Source organism: Chiloscyllium plagiosum, unplaced genomic scaffold (genome assembly GCF_037043375.1).
Source record: "Chiloscyllium plagiosum isolate Xiang-an unplaced genomic scaffold, Cpla_swu_hap1 HiC_scaffold_36, whole genome shotgun sequence".
Lineage (NCBI taxonomy): Eukaryota > Metazoa > Chordata > Chondrichthyes > Orectolobiformes > Hemiscylliidae > Chiloscyllium > Chiloscyllium plagiosum.
Window position 1 is genome coordinate 17,998,609 of NW_028270174.1, and position 23,384 is coordinate 18,021,992.

The 23,384-nt window shown below is 41.1% G+C and overlaps 1 protein-coding gene across 3 annotated transcripts; it reads right to left on the bottom strand.

Annotated features, from left to right (window-relative positions):
- Positions 1–470: 470 nt before the first annotated feature.
- Positions 471–12,671, bottom strand: hopx (HOP homeobox). 3 transcript variants are annotated; one of them, XM_087980007.1, is made up of 4 exons: positions 12,570–12,671; positions 8,819–8,821; positions 4,288–4,443; positions 471–936 (listed from the first exon to the last, which is right to left on the bottom strand). In XM_087980007.1, exons 1-4 carry the CDS (start codon positions 12,669–12,671, stop codon positions 859–861), a joined length of 339 nt encoding a protein of 112 aa, XP_087836133.1. In that variant the 3' UTR covers positions 471–858. The 3 variants fall into 3 exon arrangements, with proteins under 3 accessions (XP_087836133.1, XP_087836135.1, XP_043530218.1); XM_087980009.1 differs by lacking the exons at positions 8,819–8,821; positions 12,570–12,671 and adding an exon at positions 4,911–5,021; XM_043674283.2 differs by lacking the exons at positions 8,819–8,821; positions 12,570–12,671 and adding an exon at positions 4,683–4,852.
- Between the last annotated feature and the right edge of the window lie 10,713 nt (positions 12,672–23,384).

Here is a 23,384-nt window from a genome sequence, read left to right on the forward strand (position 1 = left end):
AGAGTTGAGAATTCTTCATGCTGTCACACACAAAGATAGAACATCTACGTTCTACAGGATTAATTTGTGCCACATTTACCGAACACTGGCAAAGATGGGACAAGCTCCCAAATAGTTCTGGTCCTACTACTGAATCCAACTATTGAGACAGAACAAACTCATTCACCAGGCCCAATGTCCCCTTAAACACACACTTCACAGCCTGCTGGATATGCCAGCCAAGTTTCAGTAGTACACAGAAGAGACTTATAAATTAACAACTCAAATGTCATTAATAGAGCATGCATCCCCTGCCTTTTCAGCCAGAAATATATAGATGAAGCACTCATTTCACACACGCTTTGACAATTCATTCATTTAGAACTGTTCAAATGTTAAACCTCATGGATCCATTCCTTACCAATTCCACCACTCCTCCAGAGGTAGGTCTTTGTTCAGAAACAGATTATTTGTCACCAAAGTAGACTTGGCAAATGAAAACATAAGCTTTTTATTTAAAGGGCACAAAAGGAGTGCATGTTTGTCTTCAATTTATATATTATTTAATGTCTCACAGATAAATGATTTAATAATTGCACTTAAACCCAATAAACAAATTTACTTCTCTAATAATCACATTAATAAATTGAAATTAGCATATAATGTAAGGGAGCACACACACAATAATGAGACTCAAATTATGCAAAAATTAAATCAAACATACTTTGAATTCACAAAAGTAAACCAAAGTCACTGACAGGAGGTATTAAGCTCAGAACCTAACCAAGGAGGCATTTCTGCTGGATATAGCCAGTGAAGTGAAAGTAGCCTGCAGCGTAGTGGAATTGACTCCATGGTGATGGCAGTGTTTACCAGTCTTTAGTCTTTGACAGATCCACACTCTGGAGGTAATCCTTCTGCCTGTCTCCACTTTGCATAGCGCTCCTTAAACCATTGCTGAAGAGGCACAAACAAAACAGATTGTTACTCTCTAACAACATAAGCACCATTAACACAGTAAAACAATTCAAGGTGCATTAGCTAACAAAATTTAACACTGAACCATTGAAGATTATCTTAGGGCAGATGACTTATTGGAGGGGAGTTTTAAGGCATGCCCTGAAATAACAAAGCAGTAGCAAGGCAAACAATGTGGGAGGGGCTTTTAGTGCAGTGTAGCTGAAACTCAACTATCAAACAGTGGAGCATTTAAAAATCAAAAGATACTCAAGTGCCAAGAATTAGAGGAAAGTAGATCTGAGGACTGTAGGTCATTAGGGTATTGGAGAAAGGGCATTTTAAATTTCAGAGGTTTGAAAACAAGGCAGAAAATTGCAAAAAGGGAAGCATTATTTAGTTAGGTCAGCAGCAGGTCCAATAGGTGAACGGAGAATGGTGAGAGTTATGAAATGGGTAGCTGTGGTTTAGCTGTCCTTATTTACATAGGCTAGGGAGGTAGTTAGGCAGGAACACGGCAAAGAGATATGTCCAGAAGTAGCCAAAAAAAGGTATGAATCAAGATTTCAGCATCAAATGATCTCAGCTGGCAGCAGAATTGGCGAACATGGTGTGATGGTGCAGATAGATGATCAAAATCTCAAATAATTCAAATATAACATTAAGTTTTAGAACAATCTGGTTTAGCATCAAATAATTACCTTTAAATAATCATTAGAAGTAAGGCTTCAGTCATGCTAATATTTAGTTTGGGAAATTTCTCCCTCAGTAGGACTGGGTGTCAGACAAGCAGTAGAACTACTTATCGATAGTGGAGAGAAGGTAGTGGCGGTGAGGCAGAGTTGGCTGTCACCTGTCTAGTGGATGTTATGTTTTTGGATCATGTTGTACAAGTGCAGTAGATGTGAAACTGGAGGGGAGCTAAGTATAGACCTTTGTAGAGACACCAGATAGAACCGTGCTGAAGCAGAAAATAAGCCTTTGTGATTCATTTTGTAGTTAAAATTAAATAGAAAAAAATGAAACCAGGTGAGTACGATCCCTTAGAGTTAGATAACAGTGGAGAAGTGTTGCAGGAGGAGGATTAAATGATTTATGATCAATTGTCAGCTCATGTTACTGTTAGATTCAGGTTTAACTGTGAGTCATCAGTTAGTTCACACTTGGATTCAACCATGCAATATTGTCAGAGACCATCATCTACAGGTATTACAAATCTGATAGTGAAATCTCTCAAATACATTTTAAAGTCATTAATCCAATCAATGCCCATTGACTTAATTTGTTTGCATGTTAAAAATTTAAATTGAACGATATATTGTAATCCAGTTCAGACAGTTCCTTGTGAAGACTGAACAGTACTCCCATATAGGGTATATATTTGGTATTTACTGGTTTAAAACGGGAATTAAAACATATGAATGAATAAGGCATTGATTGGTTTAAACAGGAATCAATAATAGCTGGGCATAACATATACTTTACCGTTAAATAATATACTATGGTAGTCTGGCTGTCATGGTAAACCACAGAGGCACTTTGGCTAAACCAGTTCCCTGCATCACTTCTGGTGTCTATTTAATAGCCTAAGTCACTGCCAATTTATCTAAAATAAGAGTTTCCTTCTCTGTTCTGAGCATCTAATACTGGTGCCATTAAGATTTTCTAAACAACTGGATTCTCCCAACTTTCATGGAGGTTTCTGAACTTTATTCTCATGGATATTTGCAGATATTTTTTCCTCTTAGGTGTATGCACAATAATGCCTCTGATGCCACCTATGGGGTGATTCAGTTACCTGGAACACCTACTTTGGGAAACATCAGGCCTGCAATCTATGGTTTCCTGTCCACTAAAAAAGTGATGTATTAAAATTCAATGGATGGATAATTACAGCCTCCTTTGATGCTACAAATCATAAATGCCGTTCAGGTTTTGTAGACTTTGGGCAATAGTTTACCTTAAAGTAAGCAATGGTTTTAAGAACACCAGCTAGAACAAAAAAAAAGGGTGGCATAGAACAATGCCACTGAATTCATCATCTGATGTTCTGAGTGGTAAAGGCCTATGGGTTCAAATCCCACTATAGCAATTGATTCACAACTCAGATTTAAAATTGCCTCAGCAATAACACTTCTTATTGATTGCTGTTAAAAAATAATCTGTTTTACTAACATACTTTAAGAAAGCATATCTGCCATCCTTACCTGACCTGCAAATGACTCCAAAACCACATCAATGTGATTGATTCGTAACTGTCTCCTGAATCCTAGCAAGTCACTCAGTTCAATGGATAATTAGAAATGCCTTGTTTTTTTTCTCCCTCAACTGCAGGAAATACCAAATCTCAATGTTTGCTGAATAGTCATGTGTAACGACTATACAAAAATCTTCAGTAACTGTGCATGCTTTTGTTTAAAAGTGAATCAAGTATGTTTTTGCAAAAAAATTATTATAAACAGGCGACAAATGCTGGTCTTGCTAGAGTCTTGCAGAATGGGACCACTCCATTGAGCCACACGTGGGTAAGACACATTCCTTGAGATTTCATCCCAAAACAATCCACCTCTGACCTGGTCAGTCCTCCCTCACCTCCAATATTTTTCTAATATTAGAAAGAACAATGTTAATAAACTTAACATGATATTTTATTGTTCCTGGTATCCACCGATTCAGAGCTAAAGCTTAACTTCCTGTAAAAAAAAATCTGACAATCCAAAAGGAATGGAGAGGTTGTGATGAAATGGGTAAAGTCCCTGGAATGGCTATCGAGAAGCCCAAGCTAATGCTTTGTTTTGATTTGATTTATTATTGTCACATGTACCTAGGTACACAGTGAAAAGTTCTGTTTTGCACAGGCATATCATATAAAGATCATAGAGCGATAGAACAGAGCGAGGAATGCAAAGTTAGACAAAAAGCACGATCAGCATTAGATTTGTTCTGGGGACATGGGTTCGATACCCACGAGGGCAGATTATATAAACATCTGGAATATAAAGATTCCCTAGGGGAAGCTCTGTGACCACTTCTGATTATCTTAAAAGCTCCCCCATCCCCAATATGGTTCACTAATATCCTTTAAATGTGCGCGATCCCAGACTCAAAGCTCACTGGGGGAAAGAAAATAGTTGATTTTTTAAAATAAAAAGTTGATTCTAAAGACCAATAATTAAAACTGGTCAACCAATAATCTAATCGACCAATTAAATACTGAATATGAAAATTCAAGGCTAGAAGAAGTTTACTAGAAAAGTTGGTGGACAGATAGCCAACTGTATTCGACTTGGATTAATTGGGAGCTTCCAGCTCTCCCCCCTCCATGGGATTTTGAGGTGACTGTTCACTTACCGCTGTCTCCTTCTCCGATAGGCCAATCTCCGCCGAAATCAGCATCACGGTCGAGGAGTCTGGCTGCCTCATTCGGGTGAAGGTCTCCTCCAGCAGTTGAATCTGATCCTCTTTCAGGTCCATAGTGCCTGCTCCGTGCTGCTCCATCGGGGCTGCCTGTGAACGGGAACAGAGAGGGGAAGGTTGCACCCTGATGAGTATTTACTGAGCAGATGACACCGCCCTAAAAGCAAAAGCACCGACTGCCTCTGTCTGGCGACAAGTCTCCACACTAACAATTATCACAACCTGGCGAAATACTTCATATCGTGTGTGTGTGTGTTTATTGAGAGACATGGGAAGCCACCCAGAAACTGCCGGAGGAATCTCACAGGCACATATTAAATTACAGCTACCTGGCTCTGCCGTCTAATTCCGCAGTTAACCACCCTTCCCAATAAAAACAAGGAGAGTTGGGAATCTATGTTGTCGAGTGTCCAGACACGGAACAAGTTAATTGGCTCAAATTTTGCATCCCAATTAAACAAAAACCGACTGCCTTCATTTCACGTTGCTAGAGCACGACAGAAGCCAATAGCAGAGGACTACGGTTCCCTCAGCTATTCCCAGATCGTCCCGGTTACCAGGCAAAACTGTTTTTGTTTGTTGCAAAGCTTCAATACAACATTGAATGGGGTGAGGGGGAGCTAGCTTAGAGCACAACTCGGCACCACAGGTAGCAAATTTGAGAGCGAAGTCAGGTTCATCAGAGATTGGACCTCATCCATTAGAAATTATACATTTCATTCCACCAGGCCCTTGATTCTCCTCCCAGTGGCTGAACGATGAGTGACCTGAAGTGAAAAGACAGACTTGCATTTATGTAGCGCCTTTCAAGACGTCAGGAGGTTCCAAAGTGGCCAGAATACCAGTGTTTCATTTTGAGTTGCTGAAAGAAAACTACACTGGAATAATGATACAGCTTAGGTCTGGATAAATATTCTGAAGACCAGGCTTCAAATCCTACGAGGCAACAGGGCAAAACTTAATAGACCTAGAATGAAAACTTTGCTTTTTTATTAATGTGAATGTCACTGGGCAGGCCAGCATTTACTACCCATATTTAATTGTCAAGAGGGTGGTTCAGAGTCTTAGAATCCCTACAGTGTGGAAACAGGCCCACACCTACCCTCCAAACAACCTTCCACCCTGTAACTTTTCCATGGCTAATCCACCCAGCCTGTGTGTCACTGGACACCATGGACAATTTAGTATAGGCAAACCACCTCAGTTGCACATCTTTGGACTGTGGGAGGAAACCTGTGCACATTAGTGAACCAGATTCTTGTAAATATTTGTAAATATCCATCTTGTTCACCTAGTAGACCTTCGAGTGAAATCAGCCAACCTTGCCTTGCCTGGCCTATGGGCGACTTCAGACCCCCAGCAATGTGATTTAGTCTTGACTGTTCAGAATTGGCCCAGTGAGCTGTCCAGGCCCTCATCTTAAGAAAAGCTTTTGCAGTACCTTTCTAGAACAGTGATGATCACAGACAAACAACTGGAAATGTCATGCACAGAAATGGAAGGAAAATAATTTGGAAAAAAACAAAAATGATTTTAAAGGGCTGGACGTATTTACTGAATACTTTGCAGAGTCTGAAAACCTTACCACCTGCTGACTTGCTCCGACAATATTAATGAATCTGCTGGATACTTCGCATCTAGTATATCCATAGACTGAAATTAGATTCATTTATCCTTCCCCTTTATATGTGCATCTTAGTGATGAGTTATGTTCCGTACATTGGTATGGAATCCTTTTACTTCCCAAGCTTCCATCATGAAGAAATAATGCCAAATGCCATTCTCAGAATCAAGCTGGACAATCTCCCACTTCCCCACATTGAACTCCGATCACTATAGTTTTCCCACTCACTTACTTTGTCTTTGGCTCTGTTACTTCCTGCTCTGCACAACATACAGTGCTATCTTATTTCTATTGCTTCATCTAAGCCATTAATAAGCATGATGAATTCCTGAGAGCACTACTCAGTTTACTAGGTATATCACTTCATACTTGCCAATTAGATAATGAACCCTTTATCTACCTGTGTCTGCGTGGGTTTCCTCCAGGTGCCCTGGTTTCCTCTCACAGTCCAAAGATGCGCAGGTTGGGTGAATTGGCCATGCTAAATTGCCCATAATGTTCAGGAATATGTAGGTTTAGTGCATTAGTAAAGGGTTAATATAGAATAGGGGAATGTGCCTGTGTGGGTTACTCTTTGGAGGGTCAGTGTGGATTGTTGGGTCAAAGGGCCTGTTTCCACACTGTATGGATTCTATGATTCTTTATCTCCACCCCCTGTCTCTGATACCCAACAACCAAACCAAGGCACAAGGTCATCTCCAACTCCTTGAGCTGTCACTTTTGTTAATAATCTCTTGTTCACTGATCCACTGAGTGGCCTCCTCAAGAGATAAAACTAGGTGAGCTTGAGATGGTTTTAAGCACAAGCGGTGGCACCACCATGAAGGTGGCAAGACCATGAAGGCCTTTCCGCCTTTGAGTTGTGATATAGCGGGCCCAGACGTAGAACAAGCAGTTCTGTCCCTACAAACGGGATTGAGAGGTTACAAGAATTGCTGAAGATATGGAGATATTTAGAGAGCGAGACTTTTGGAGAAGCTGGATGTTGAGGCTGACCTTTGCTCATAGACAGTAGCACATAGGAGCAGAATGCAGACAGGGAGGTTATCTTGTCGCTGTATAGGTTGCTGTGAGGTCACCCCCAGAGTATTGTGTACAGTTTTGATCTCCTCACTTGAGAAAGGAGGTACTTGCACTGGAGGGGATGCAGAAGAGGTTCACTAGGTTGATATTGGAATTGAGAGGTTTGGCTTATGAGGAGAGATTGAGTCGACTGGGACTATACGCATTGGAATTTAGAAGAATGATGGGGGATCTTATAGAAACATAAAGTTATGAAGGGAATAGTTAAGAGAGAAGCAGGGTTTAAAGAAAACACAACACCAGATTGTAGTCCAATAGGTTCATTTGGAAATACAAGCTTTCAGAGCGCTGCTCTTTTGTCAGGTAGCTAGTTGACTAGGATTGCCCTTTGGGTTTAAATACAAACTTGTATGATCCTCCTTTTGGAAAAGCAACCTTGATATCATTTTTTTTCCCATTTGTTTTTATAAAGCAAGGTTAGATTGTGGTGTTATTTGCCATGAATGTATGTTAATCGACATTTCTGTTACCTTTTGAAAGGGAATTAGAAAGTCGCGTTATAAAGAATTTCAAGGGATATGAATATCTAGCAGAAGATTGGGTTTCATGGACATCGTCCATTTACCTTCCTTGCTTTGGCTGGTTGAATAAACACTTTTTTATTCTGGGTCATTCTATGACTTTGTGCCCAGGATTTATTATGTAAAGGCCCAACAGATTCCACAGTTGCTATAGAAACCGCAAAGTGAATGTTCAGAAGCTGTCTCCCCATACTTACTGAAAGAAGTTGTCTTTAGTGGCAGAATCATCATCCCACATCATCACGGGTCTACAATGCCTTCAGTTCCGAAGACATGGGATATTTTTCAAGTATAAACTGTGACCATGGGATACCTCATGCATTTGGCTGTTTCTCTGAGTTGAAAAGCATTTCTGGAGAGCCGGAGAGAGGGAGAGAGATGATGACCAGCTGATTGAATCTAAAGCATATGAAATAGAACCTGCAAACATTGAGTCGTATCACAAGTTTTTCTTCAACTTTCTCATTCTTTGAAAGACTGCATTATCCCTTCAATTGAACAAATCTGCTGCCAATGGTGTTGTAATTGTCTAGTTTTTACATAAAGCTTCCGGAATCCAATGAATGAATAGCCATTAGATCATTTAGTTTTCCCAAGACATACTTTCAGTGAATGTTTACAAGAAAATCAAACCCATTGTACTTGGGAAATGTTTCAGAAATCTGCAGTGCTAGAAATGCGACCCAGTTATTCTGCTTCTCTTGTTTCAGGGTGTGCCAACAGTGAAATGCAAAGTATGATAGTTTAAATAAATTGCTTTGTGGAAAAACCTGCAGTACAGGCTGAGTGTGGACCTTGTCACAAATAGAAAATATCTAGAAAATTTAAGCACTGAAGGATGGTTCAGAGACTCCATTTCAGGAACTGGGGTGTGGTGACAATCAAATGTTTTGTGGCTGCTCAATAATCGAAGTGGTGAACATTTTAAAAGTGATTGCACAAGTTGAAGAATAAGCCAGTTAAATGTCAGCTGTGACCCCTGGCATTCACACCCAGTGAGGTGGAAATGTCAGAGAACTTTAACATAGCTGTCGGAACCAATGTGGGCATTGCATTGGACTGAAGACCAACCTTGTAGTGAAATAAATACTTTTCACAATTGCAGGACATCTTCAAGGCAGTGAAGCACTTTCTGCCATTTGTAACACAGCAAACTACCATAATAGCAGAGAGTGATGTTACTTGAATAATAAATATTGGCTGGGAACTGGGGTAGTTCGCCTGCTCTTTTTTAAACAGTCTCATGTGACCTTTTACGTCCATCTGCAAACACAGATAGAGTTTGGGTTTCATTAGCCATCTGACATACAACACCTCCAATGTTAATGCACTGAATTCAGAATAGATTATGTGCTTGGCTCTCTGCAGTGTTGCCTAAGTGCTATGATTGAGCCAAGACTGAAACTTATGGAGGTTGTTGGGATCTCCATCAGCTCATGCTGAAGAAGATGCTAAAGGCCAATTAGTGCAAGTATAGAGTCCAGCTCTTGAGGCAATCCATGGCAAAGCAACCCAGTTGAATGGCACTTCATCCACTAACTTTCCCTTCCTTCAGCACTGACACACATTGGCAGCATTTTATACCATCTACAAGATACAATGCAGCAACTCATCAGGGCTCCTTCAGCTACACCTTACAAACCTCTTAGCACCTCACCCTTGAAGGGCAGCAGATACATGGGAGCACTACCATGTCCACCAGGTGCAAAGTCTCCCCACCATCTTGACTCAGAACTATATTGTCATTCCCTCATTGTTGCTGGGACAAAATCCTGGAACACACTCCTTAAAGGCATTGGAAAGGTAGCTACACCATATATAACAACCTAAGCTACAGATCTTCTCAAAACTAGCTAACATTATATATAACTTACCAACACCTTCTCAAGAGAATTTGGGAATGAGTAATAAATGCGGTCCTAGACAGCTATGCTCATTTTCAATGAAAGAACAAAATAAAGGGACAATTTGAAAGCTTTTAGATGTGTCCAAAATACACTGCCTTTCAAGGCATTCAGGATCTGACAATGTCAGAGAAGAGATCCAAATGATGTTTTTTTGGGTTGGGGAGGGGGGGCAAGGAGTAGGGAGGAGTAATCCCTACTCAAGTAAGTAGATAAATTCCTACTCAAACTTGAAGGGATAATTCTCCTCAAATGCTATCCTTACACATCTCTTTAATCCCCTGTTGCTTCTTGTTCTTCATTGTTGTGAAAGTTGACTGGAACCTCCATGCCTCGAACTTTACAGGTGGCAGTGAAAGTACCTGTAGCTTTCACCTTCCTTTAGGTGGGCTGCTTATGCAGCAGTCTTGACCCTGGGTTCAGTTACACCCCACTGCAGCAGCATATAACCACTGCATTGCTGCACATTTTACATTGCAAAATTGATAATGAACCGAGGCCCGAAATGTCTGACCAGGTTCAAGTTACCGAGAGCTCTTTCCTAGCCCCACGACCAGTTCTGCTGATCTTCCAAGGAAGTTATAGTAGATAATTATAAAACAATCTCCCTACTCCTCCCAATTCTTGATCCACTCAAATCATGGAAATCCGAGGCAGCCATTCTGTTTCCAGTGCATTGCACGTGTGTAGAGTTTCAGTGCCTTGGCACTCATCTAATTTATAGCAATGAACGCTGCTTGGGATTTATTTGATGGGTGGGGATCACAGAGTGAGGTAATCTACAATTGCAGATCCTGCTGCATCACGCACTTGGCAGAAAACTAACAGCAATGCCTAGTGCTCCAATTTCCAGGTTAAGATATGCAACGCAGCTGAATGCACACTGAAAACAGCAAGCAAGAAACATTTAGCTAATAGTGGTAGGACCTTTTATAGAGTGAAATTCTAGGAATCTTGATTGCCTAAATAGCAAGACTAAATTATTTAGATAATGCCAGAATCAAGCTGCAAATGACTTTCTTCTGTGAGAAGCAGGTGGTCGCCCCACTCATTGTGCCTTCTATTTATATATAGTAGATAAGCCATTATTCCTGCCAGGAATTTGCATTGAAAGCTCTCAGTTGGAATGCCATTTGATCAGTGTATAAATATATTGGATTGTTGTTCCAGATTGTGCAAAAGCTAGATGAATTTCAGCAACTTCTTGGTTCTCATGATTCTGCCAAAATCTGCTCTGAATTTCTTATCTCCAAAAGAACCTTTTGTTGACGGAGATGCTGAAAACCTATTTCTGCCTTGTTTAGACTCGTAAATTGCAATAAAAAATGTTTGCACATTGACATTCCCCAGCTGTGTTTGTGAAATAATTATTTTCTACATTCTTTGACTGAGTTGTGTATTCATCCACTACTTGTAAACCCCCAGGAAAACAGTGCAAAGCATTAATATTTATTGTTCCACAGGGTCACTTTTCACAGGAAGAGTAGGGGCTGATCTTCCCTGCGGATCTTTCCAAATTTACCCGGTAATTTTCAGCAGGAAATTGCTGAGACAACAGGAGTCACATGATTTCCCTGTGCCATTTTGGTTTACCTGAATCACTGTTTTCAACTTTAGTTGAGTGTATTCTTTGGTGATTTTATCTCTCTGTCAATTACCCAAAGCACTAAAACAGCATTTTCCCCCTTCGCTAATATTTCTGTACACAAGCAATGAGAGAAAAATGAAAAAGGGCTCATGTTTTTCAATGCCCCAGTTGATTTTAGTTTTGCTTATTCTGCTTGTAGCAAAAGGCAGAAGATTAATCTTTAATTATTGAGAACACCAGGACATCCAGCAATCCTAACCTGAATAGGCAAATGGAACTTGAAACATAGAATCCCTGTCATGTGGAAACAGGCCCTTCAGCCCAGCAAGGCCACACTGACCCTCTAAAGAGTGACCCACCCAGACTTATTCCCCTATATTAACCCTTAACTAATGCACCTAAACAGTATGGGCAATTTAGCATGTTTAATTCACCTAAACTGCATATTTTTGGATAATGGGAGGAAACCAGAGCACCCAGAGGAAACCCATGCAGACACGGGGAGAATGTGCAAACTCCACACAGTCATCTGAGGCTGGAATCGAACCTGGGTCCCTGGCACTGTGTGGCAGCAGTGCTAACCACTGAGGCACTGTGCTACCCCAACTTATTATCTCTTTGAAGGACAAAATGTGGCACTTCAGCCAACCCTTCAAGCTGCTCTGGAATATCATCTCAGATTAGCAACTACAAACCTCACAATATTCTCAAACAAAAACAGAAATTGCTGGAGACATTTGGCGGGCCTGGCAGCATCTGTGAGAAGTAAGCAGAGTCAACGGTTTGAGTCCGGTGACTCTGCTGATATTCTAATGAAGAGTTGAGGTAGGAGGTAAAATGAAACCAAGGGGAAAATACTAACTTGGACTCTTAATGTAATTGGATTGCAATGAATAAAAGAGCTGGAATTTTTCTAACACCTCTCTGATTTCACAAGCATGTTATAACCAGTTAAACCAGTTGAAAAGTAATCTTTAAGACATCCTGAGGTCATGAAAGATGCTATAGAAATGCAAGTTCTTTCATTTTAAATGTACCATCGTAATTGCAGCCAATTTATACACAGCAAACTTCCACAGACCAAGTATTCTGTTCAAACAATGTTGACTGAGGGATCGATATTAGCTAGGTGTATGATCACAGCTGATGGTAATACTGGAAAAGCTAGATCCCAGTGTGAAATCTGGCTTGATAGTTCATAAGTTTCATAACACTTAATCAATTAACTCCATTGTTAGTTTGCTAACCATTTAGCTTCAGTCATAGGCTTTCTTGGAAATTATGTTTTTGGGTCACTGTTCCAAATTACTTTCTGATCCTTTCTTTCTAACAAAGTTACTTTCACAGAACTGAAAAGTAAAGTCTATTTTTCTTCCACTTTCATATTCTGGTTTCCAATAATAATGTATTACAAATCTTCATTGCAAAGAACTCTTGTGAATAATATAGCTTTAGGCAATTATTTGCATCACGTTGATATGATGAATTAAACACACCAAAGAGATGTACAGGATGAGTTTGGGTGTTCCATTGGGCTTATCCCAGACTGTCACAACACATCTAAGTGTACCAACACCCTTCAGTTTCATTCCATCCATGCTAATATACTGTAATCTCCTGGGAGAGGCAAAACAAAGGCGGATGAGAAACATCCTAGCCTAGAGCAATTCGAGGGAAGAAAATGTCTAGGTAATAATTTCCATCTCTTTAAAACAAACAGAACAAGCTCTAGAGATTGTAGTGAGCAGAATATACATAACCAACTTCCCATTGAGCTTTTGTGGACAGTGCCATTAGCCACATAAGCAACTTATCCAACTCCTTTTTGAACTGATGCAGTGGATCAACATCACACAAATCAACATTGCTCCCTATATTGATAAAGAAACCTACTTCAAATACACACACAGGCACTGTCTGCTTTAGTCCTTTGTTTCCTTGACTTCTTGTCCCTATTTCACATTTTTAAAATTTATCTTTCTATCAATCTTGATCCTTGTCTTTGCAGCTTTTGGCTTTAACTTCTCTATACTTGCTTGTTCTTCCTTGAGTCCCCTTTCTCCAGCACATTTCTCATCTTTTCATAAGCACTTGGTTCATGAGGACCCAACCTTGACCCAGCATGAGTAACCTCTTATCTCTGAGCCTAAGGGTCATGGACTCAAATTCCACTCTGGAGAATTGACACATGATCTAAGTTGACACTTCAATACATTTATCTTATTGCTGTTGGGGCCTTATGGTCCATAAATTGGCTGATAAGTTTCCTTTTGTTACAACAGCAACCACTTCAAAGGCTGTGAAGCACTTGAGACATCCTGAGGTTAAGAAAGATGCTATATAAATGTAAGTTCTTTCATTTCTCTGTGGTTCCTTGTAATACTTCCAACATCTCTCTGCTGTCGTGTTTTTTTTGTGTTTCTGAATTGGTGCACCCCTATTGAGTTCTACAGAATAATTAATATTGGGGGAGTAACTTTTGACTGGTTGATCATTAAGGCTTCTTAGCCAAGAATGTGCCTACAATTATCTTCAAGTACTGGGCTCCTGGGACCACAGCTGCAGACCTCATAGTAGGAAGTTATAATTAAGGTTAACACGTTAACAAGGAGCAGATGTGCCTCTTGACGGTACAAAACACCAAGGGTGGATAATTGGGATGTGCTGATTGAAAAATCAAGACTTATGATGAATTGGGTGAGGTTCAGACTTGGGTGGGGCTGCAGCGTGTACAGACTCAGCACAATACTGATTCACAGGAAGATTTATAAATCACAGGTATAATGGGGTTGCTGACAGGAGAATATATTTGCCGGAAGTTCGCTCACTCATCATTTTCTTTCTCCATTTAAGAATCTAATGGTTAACACGAAGTCTCAGACCCGTTTCCATACCTGGTTGCATTTTCTCATGAGTGAAATGAATGGAACCACATATTCTCAACTATGTAAAGCAAGGTATACATTGGAATAAATAATAAATGTGTTGATTAGACAACTTGAGCAACTTAACTTTACTCAATCCAAGAGGAAGATGGTTTTCAGACTAGCACTTTGTTATCTCAGCTGGACCTGAAGTTACCTTGTGATTCCCTTCAGGATATCTTCTCAATCTAGGTGTAATCCAAATAAATGACACTGAAGATTTTAGGCCTCTAAGTGCAAGTGAGGTATAACCATACCACCACCTCATGGAATCATCATGTTCTTTTCCATTGGCTTGTAAAAGTCCGTTCACCAGACATAGTCCTCATGCCTAAAAATGTCTCACGTTATTGGATAAGGATGACACATTTTTACTGATTTTAGTGATTCTTGCACATTGTACGCAGATCCTTGGGTGAAGAAGGGTCCCAGTGGTAAGAGTCGAGCATGTGGTGCTGGTGCGTGTGCAGCATCCGAGGAGCAGGAGAATCGACATTTCAGGCACAAGCCATTCATCAGGAATGAAGCCTGCTGTGCTTTTCCAGCACCACACTCTCGACTCTGATCTCCAGCACCTGCATCCTCACTTTCTCCTAGTGGTCACATCAAACATCTGGGCTGCAGTGACAAGCAGTCAATTGAACCTGGGAACATAGGAATAAGTTACTCAGCCTCTTGTGCTGTTCTGCAATAGGCCTGTTTTCCCATTGCTGTAGCAATATCTTCAAATTACTTAAACTTCCCTTGGTTTAGTTTAAGTTCAGTAAATTGATCTTCCCTTAGTACATCACAACCTTATGTCCACCAGCCTCTTGGAGCCACACTAGTGAGTCCACCCTGCTGCAGTAATTACTTAATTGAAGGCAGCAGTGACTAGCAGTCGATTGTAAGCATCTTATTTTATAAACCTCTGAAGGAAATATTCTTTTTCCTTTCCCTTATGTACAACCTGACTCAGCACATGAGACCCTATTGGCCCGCATCCAGTCACAGTTGCTTGAATCATGAGAAATCGTACATGCAGGTTTATGACAGTGAATCCTCACAGAAACTTTCACATAACATCACGCCTGCAGGACTTGGTTTGGTGCAGAGTTGTGCTACCAGTTGCGGCCAAGTGAAAACTCCACACCTTGATGTCTTTGATTGGCTCTACATGATGAGGTAGATATGGTTCTGCAAGGAATACTGATGAGGTGTCACAGTGAAACCCGAAACAACTTCACCCCTAATACTAATGATTATAACAGAAAGAAAGGACTTAATTTTGATTGCATCTTATCTTTATTGTATAAAATGTTTCAATACCAATACCTTGTAACAACTCTGAATATTGCTGCAAAGAGAGAAATGTTACAAAGCTTTTTAACTTTGCACACACTGAGACAATTACATGAATGCCAAATTTCTAACGATAATAACAGTTTACAGTGCAAAAGAGTGCTGATTGGTTGGCAGGTTAACTCAATTAACTCAGTTAACTCAATTCCTGATGAAGGGCTTTTGCCTGAAACGTCGATTTTCCTGCACCTCGGATGCTGCCTGACCTGCTGTGCTTTTCCAGAACCACTCTCTCGACTCTCCTCTCCAGTATCTGCAGTGCTCACTCTCGCCTGGTTAATTTAGTTAACTGAAGCTTTGCTGTGGAGAAACCATTGTTAGCTGTAGGCTTCCCAAACTCAAAGATTATTTTTTTTAAAAGATATATAAATTGGTAATACATTCCTTTTATTTGCCAAGAATGGGTCCTCACATATGAACATATATCACCTCAAACAATTGTAAATGAGCCATATTAGGAGGTTAAATAATTATTTTAAATTGGTTACAGTGTAGTTATGAGAACACTCAGGCTTGTTCAGCTAGTGCTGCCTTGTTACAGAATCACATCTAACAACAGATTGCTTAGCCTACAGTTCCAATAACATTGCATTATGGGTTTAATCAACAATGCCACCATATGTAGGAGGGTGATTTCTACTGGCAGGTTTGAGTAGGACTTGGGGGCATAGCCTCAAAATAAGGGGGAACAGATTTAGGATTGAGTTGAGGAGGAATTCTTCATCCAAAAGGTGGTAAGTCTGTCAAATTCCCTGCACAGTGAAGCAGTTGAGGCTACCTCATTGAATGTTTTGAAGACAAAGATAGATTTTTGAACAATGAAGGAATTAAGGGTTATGGTGAGTGGGCAGGTAAGTGGAGCTGAGGCCATGAAAAGATCAGTCAGGATCTTATTGAATGGTGGAACAGGCTCGATAGGCCAGATGGCCTACCCCTCCTCCTATTTCTTATGTTCTTATGTACGTTTCTACCCAGCCCCAGCTTTCCACCTCAATCTTTTCTTCTTCATGGACCTCCCCTCTCTATACAAGGCAGCAACTTCCAGAACCGCGATCAAAGCCGTGATTTGCATTAACACGCTACTCGCCATGTGCAGAATGTCGGAGGAACTGTGCGTGCATCATTTGTCTTACAGTGGACATTGCCCAGCATTGCGAGGTCTCATTGGCCCAGGTCCAGTCACAAATTCATGATCATTGAGAGATCTAATTCATTCTACGTTCGAAATTCATTCATAGGCTGAGAGCATCACTGGCTAGATCAGCATTTATTGTCCAACCCTAGTTTCCCAGAGAGTATTTAAGAGTCAACCATATTGCTATGTGCCAGGAGTCATATGTAGACCAGGCCAAGGAATGATTACAAGTTTCCTTTCATAACGAATATTAGTGAAATAGACAGATTTTTTAAACGACAATCAACAATGATTATATGATCAGCATTAGACGAGGAGATAGTGGGAACTGCAGATGTTAGAGATGTCAGAGTGGATAAAGAATGGAGCTGGAGAAAGCACAGCAGGACAAGCAGCATCAGCCCCTCTCCTTGTCCTAAACCTCTGCCATATCTGTTCCCAGGATGAGCGATTCCACTCCAGGCCATCCCAAATGTCCTTCTACTTTGAGGACTGCAAATTTGCCTCTCTTGTGATCAACAATGCCCTCAACTGCATCTCCTCCATTTCCTGCCCTCTGCCCTCCAACCAAACCCCCCATAATTACAACAAGGATAGAGTCCCACTGGTACTCACATTCCACCTCACTAATCTCCCCCCAAGTCCAAAGCATCATCCTCCACCATTTCCACCACCTGCAGTCTGATCCTACCACCAAAATGATATTTCCCTCCACACCCTTACCTGCAATTCGCAGGGACCATTCCCTCAGCAACTCCATTGTTAGATCCCCACTCCCCACCAACCCCTCCTCCACCCCGGCAGCTTCCCCTGCAACTGCAGGAGGTGCAAAACCTACCCCCACACCCCCCACCTCACCTCCGTCCAAGGCGCCAAAGGATCATTCCAAGTCTGGCAGAGAATCACCTGCATTTCCTCTAACCTGATTTACCATATCCATTGCTCCCAATGTGCACTACACTGGAGCGCAAACTCAGGAACTGGTTCAGGGAACATTATGGCCCGTACACTCCAATCAATCCCACCTTCTGGTTGTCAGCTATTTCAACTCCCCCGACAACATGTCCATCCTGGGCCTCCTCCACCATTAACACAAGGCCACACCCAAAGTGGAGGCAGAATACCTCACCTTCTGTCTTGGGAGCTTACAATCATATGACCTTAACATAGAATTCACAAGCTTCCAAATCTCCACCACCCTTCACCTCATCCCAGGCCCAGCCCTCCCTCTTCACCACACCCCCTTGACCTGACCTAACCTGTCCATCTTCCTTCCCACCTCTCAGCTTCACCCTTCCCACTGACCAATCACAGCCACCTCCTACCTGCATCCACCAATCACCATCCTGCTTACCTTTCTCCCAGCCCCACCCTCCTCCCTCTAATTATTTTTCAGCCCCCCTTTCCTCTCCCCCATCCTGATGAAAGATTCCGACCTGAAACATTGTCTCCCCTTCTCCTTTGGTGCCGTTTGACCTGCTGTGTGTTTTTTTCCAGCTCCACTCTTTATCCAGCATTAGACTAGCCCTTTTTGATAAATTCCAGATTTTGTTTCAGGCTTATGCCAATGAATTTTCACAGAAAAGTCACCATCATGTCATCTATGCAAAACTGGTGCACTGTCCAGAACATTTTGAGTGCCCTTCACCACTTGCATCCCAGTGAAATGACATAATGTCAACGCCATATTTTAATTTTCACTTGGATGGATTCTAATTGTTAGAGATCCAAGTTACCCTTTTATGGGACATTGTTGTATGCACCTGTCATATTATGAGCTGTCCTCATGTAAAAAAATGTGACAGCAACAATTTTGCATCCTGTTATAACACCTCTGACATAAAAACAAACAAGGAACAAAACTAGGTCACTTGACCCTTAAGCCCGCTCCACGATTCAATAAGATTGTGGCTGATCTGATCTTAACCTCAACTCTATATCCCTGACAATGTTCCATCCCCTTGGTAATCAAGAATCTATCTATGACTGCCTTAACAATATTTAAATACTGTATATTGTACATGAAACAAAGAGCTACGTGACTTGCAGTCTGCAACATGGTGCCTCTGCTGAGTGGTAGAAATGGTTGCAACAATGTCAGAACAATGAACCTTTCAAAGCTGTTTTTTTTCTGGAAGAGGTGTAGTAGGAAGGATGGGGGTTTTGAACTAGAGTGGGCCCCTCTTTGGAGTGTGTCTAGAATAGATGGGGTGAGCAGAAAGAGTGAATGCCTAGCACTGATTCTAAGAGTAGGTGTGGAACAAACTTACTGATCTCTGGAAGGTCACCAATATATATGGAATCAAACTTTGGTTAGCATTAGTGTGTTGCCTTGCAATGCCTCCTAACCACACTTCACTGATAGTTTATGCAGGGGGTGATCACTTAGCTCTCTGACAGCTGTCTAATTGTATACCAAATCTACAGATGTACTATGCTTTAGCATTGTATTCTGTTTTTCTGCTGTGTCAACTCAGTTTTCATTGTGGCCATGCAACGTAGCAGAAAACAAACAGCAATGTCAACAAAAGTAGCTATAAACAAAACAGAAAATACTGGAAGCACTCACACAGCAGGTCAGAAGCCTGTGCCAGCAATGCACATTGTTTATTTCATGCTGACCTTGAGCTTCACTAGTTTCTCCTCTTTACATCTACGTCACCTTGTTTACTGCATGTTCACAGGTTCTCACGAGGTGGATGATAGCTGTGTCCATCTGGGATTCAAACTGAAGCCAATTTTTCTTCTTACACTCCTCTATTCCAATGCCCTGCTGAATGGCATCATCATGCATCATAGAGTCAACGAGTCATAGGGATGTACAGCACGGAAACAGACCCTTCGGTCCAACCCGTCCCTGCCAACCAGATATCCCAACCCAATCTAGTCCCACCTGCCAGCACCCGGCCCATATCCCTCCAACCCCTTCCTATTCCTATACCCATCCAGATGCCTTGTAAATGTTGCAATTGTACTAGTCTCCACCACTTCCTCTGGCAGCTCATTCCATACATGTACCACCCTCTGCGTGAAAAGGTTGCCCCTTAGGTCTCTTTTATATCTTTCCCCTCTAACCCTAAACCTATGCCCTCTAGTTCTAGACTCCCTCACCCCAGGAACAGACTGTGTCTATTTATCCTATCCATGCCCTTCATGATTTTGTAAACTTCTTTAAGGTCACCCCTCAGCCTCCGATGTTCCAGGCAAAACAGCCCTAGCCTATTTAACCTCTCCATATAGCTCAAATCCTCCAACCCTGGCAACATCCTTGTAAATCTTTTCTGAACCCTTTCAAGTTTCAAACATCTTTCTGATAGGAAGGAGACCAGAATTGCATGCAATATTCCAACAGTGGCCTAACCAATGTCCTGTAGAGCCACAACATGACCTCCCAACTCTGGAAGCATACCAAATGCCTTCTTCATTATGTTATCTATCTGCGACTCCACTTTCAAGGAGCTATGAACCTGCACTTCAAGGTCTCTTTGTTCAGCAACACTCCCTAGGATCTTACCATTAAGTGTTTAATTAAGCAAACTAAGGTTTGGTTTCCCAAAATGCATCACCTCACATTTATCTAAATTAAACGTTACCTGTCACTTCTCAGCCCATTGGCCCATCTGATCAAGATCCCATTGTAATCTGAGGTAACCTTCTTCGCTGTCCACTACATCTCCAATTTTGGTGTTATCAGCAAATTTACTAACTCTATCTCTTATGCTCACATCCAAATCATTTATATAAATGATGAAAAGTAGTGGACACAGCTCCGATCCTTGTGGCACTCCACTGGTCACAGACGTCCAGTCTGAAAAACAACCCTCCACCACCACCCTCTGTCTTCTACCTTTGAGTCAGTTCAGTATCCAAATGGCTAGTTCTCCCTGTATTCCACTATATCTAAACTTGCTCGCCTCTCTCCCATGGGGAACCTTGTTGAACGCCTTGCTGAAGTCCATATAGATCACATCTACCGCTCTGCCCTCATCAATCCTCTTTGTTACTTCTTCAAAAAACTCAATCAAGTTTGTGAGACGTGATTTCCCACGCATAAAGCCATGTTGACTATCCCTAATCAGTCCTTGCCTTTCCAAACACATGTACATCCTGTCCCTCAGGGTTCCCTCCAACAATTTGCTCACCACCGAGGTCAGGCTCACTGGTCTATAGTTCCCTGGCTTGACCTTACCACTTTTCTAAAACAGTGGCACTACATTAGCCAACCTCCAGTCTTCCGGCACCTCACCTGTGACTATCAATGATATAAATATCTCAGTAAGAGTCCCAGCAATCACTTCCCTAGCTTCCCACAGAGTTCTAGGGTACACCTGATCAGGTCTTCGGGATTTATCTACTTTTATGCGTTTCAAGATATCCAGCACTTTCTCCTCCGCAATATGGGCATTTTTCAAGATATCACCGTCTATTTCCCTACATTCTATATCTTCCATGTCCTTTTCCACAGTAAATACTGAGGCAAAATATTTGTTTAATATCTGTCCTATCTCCTGCGGCTCCACACTAAGTTTGCAATATATTTGGAAATCTAAGCTAGCCTGCATTGTTTGTTCTGATCCCATCATTCCTTAAATGAAAGTAACATGTCCATCAGATTGGTTATCAATTTAACTGATGCAGTGCTCAATCAGAAATCTACTGGCTCACACCTTACAAATGGTGACCACCTCTAAGAGAGTGTGGATAGCACAATGTGGAAACCCAAGGATATGATGAAATAAGCAGTGAAATGCCAGGATCAACCTGCAATAAATCACTGGAACTGGACTCCTCTATGAAAAGCTGAAATATAGATGAATGAGGCAACCATGCAATATTTGTTTTATGTGGGTTCTCAGCTACAGCAGTGCCTTCCACATCCAGATTACGTTGTGTGAATACGATGTCTTATTTATAAATTTTGTCTGGGGCCTTGGTAAGTGTAATCCCTGGTGAAGAGGCACATTCCCATCGCAGTGCCAAGTAAGTGATTGCATAGCTTGCCTTAGCACCTGATGGCCCACGTTATTAGGGCCCAACGCACATCAGCTCCATGGGTTTTGAGCATAAGATCACAACCTTCAATATTTTAAAATTATGAATTGCAACTTGCCCACTTAAAGCTGAACTCACTGTACGATGGCTTTATTTTACTTAATGCATCCTGGAACAGATAAAGATTTAAAACCATCCGATTAAGCAATTAAGTAGGTGACATGTTACGCAAGATTCACCACGATATTACTTCCAGTACATTGGTCTTATGCTATGATTGTACCAAAATTAATCAATTGAACAAGAATTTGCTTATGCCAGCCACCTCCTCGACCTCCCCAGGCAATCTTTTCTATATATCAACTCCACTTAATAAAATACTGCAAAACTGAGAAACTGTAATTGGGCATTTAGCAAGGGTAAGTGGGTAATTAATGGTGATAATGGAAAGAGGTGAATGCCACTGGGAAAATTTACATTGAAATGTCTGCCAGCAGAAGAACAAAAAAAACACATTACAAATTAAAGAATAAAGCTTGTTGGGAACATTTCCAATTTGGATAGTATTCATAGATTGAGAAGTTTCTTTTTATGATGTAGCCAAAAAGTTAATAATAAGATCTAGATGTATGGAAGAAATAGAGACACTCACCCCATTCTCTCGAAGTTACCATGTATAATTTGCAGTGCTATAGTCTCGTCTATAAAAAATCCATATTAATCTCCCTTCCATACTTTGCAATGTGTAGCATCTCATCCAGCTTACTGTCCTTATAAAAATTAATTACATTTGATGCTGTGCACAGCTATAGGTTTATCTTACGAGCATTTTGTTCCATGTGGTCTGTAAGTTCAACCAAATCCTCCTTTTTTAATCAACCATCCTGTTCAAGATGTTATTAAACACTTCTGGAAAAGTTGGGACCTGAACCTGGGTGTCCTGACTCAGACGTAGGGACACTGCCACCATGCCACAGGAAGCCTAAGCGAATCTTCCATTCTTACAGCCATCATTGTTAATCACCTGTTTTTCAATCATTGACGGATTTGCCCTCTTGTGTAACAACGCATTGTTTTTATTCTTTCATGTAACATGAATATTGCTGATAGGACCAACATTTATTGCCTGTCTCTAATTGCCTTTGAGGTTCTACTGCTCTCTTGTACTGCTGAAATCATTATAATAAAAGTTTTCCCATTGTCCTATTAGATGTAGAATTCTGGATATTTCACCCAGTGACAGTGAAGGAACAGTGACACATTTCTCATTCAGGACAAGTCCGGTTCAGATATATGGGAGCACCATGCAAGTTCACCTTCAAGCCACTCACCTAGCTGACTTGGAACCATGTGACGGTTTCTTAATCTTGGAACTCCCTCCCTAATGGCACATGGGTCCATGTACATCATATAGACTGCAGTTCAAGAAAGGAACTCACCACCAACTCTCTAAGGCAATTAGGGATGGGCAATAAATAATGGCCCACCAACAGCCAAGTCCATATCCACTCAATGAATAAAAGACACTTTTGTTTCTATTTGCTAAATTTCATATTTATTATTCATTCTATGATTTTTCATATAGGTTAATTTTAGCCATTTATATCTTTAAAACATAATGGCTCACATCAGCTCAAGCCTACCAAATTGATCCTTTGCAATTCACCTACCGGCGCAACAGGTCCACAGCAGACGCCATTTCCCTGGCCTACACTCATCCTTGGCGCATCTAAATAATAACAATACCTACATCACCTCTGACTTATTGACTACAACTCCATCTTCAACACCATAATTCTAAACAAATTCATCTCTAAACTCTGAGACCTAGGTCTTGGCTCCCCTCTCTGAAACTTGATCCTCGACTTCCTGACCCATAGACCACAATCAGTGACAACACATTCTTCACCATAATCCTC

Coding starts and splice junctions, on each gene's coding strand:
- hopx (XM_087980007.1), bottom strand. CDS start 12,671: ATGGATGGAATGAAACTGAAGGGTGTTGGTACACTTAGATGTGTTGTG. Junction 937..4,287: donor TATCGGAGAAGGAGACAGCG/GTAAGTGAACAG, acceptor GTGCCTCTTCAG/CAATGGTTTAAGGAGCGCTA.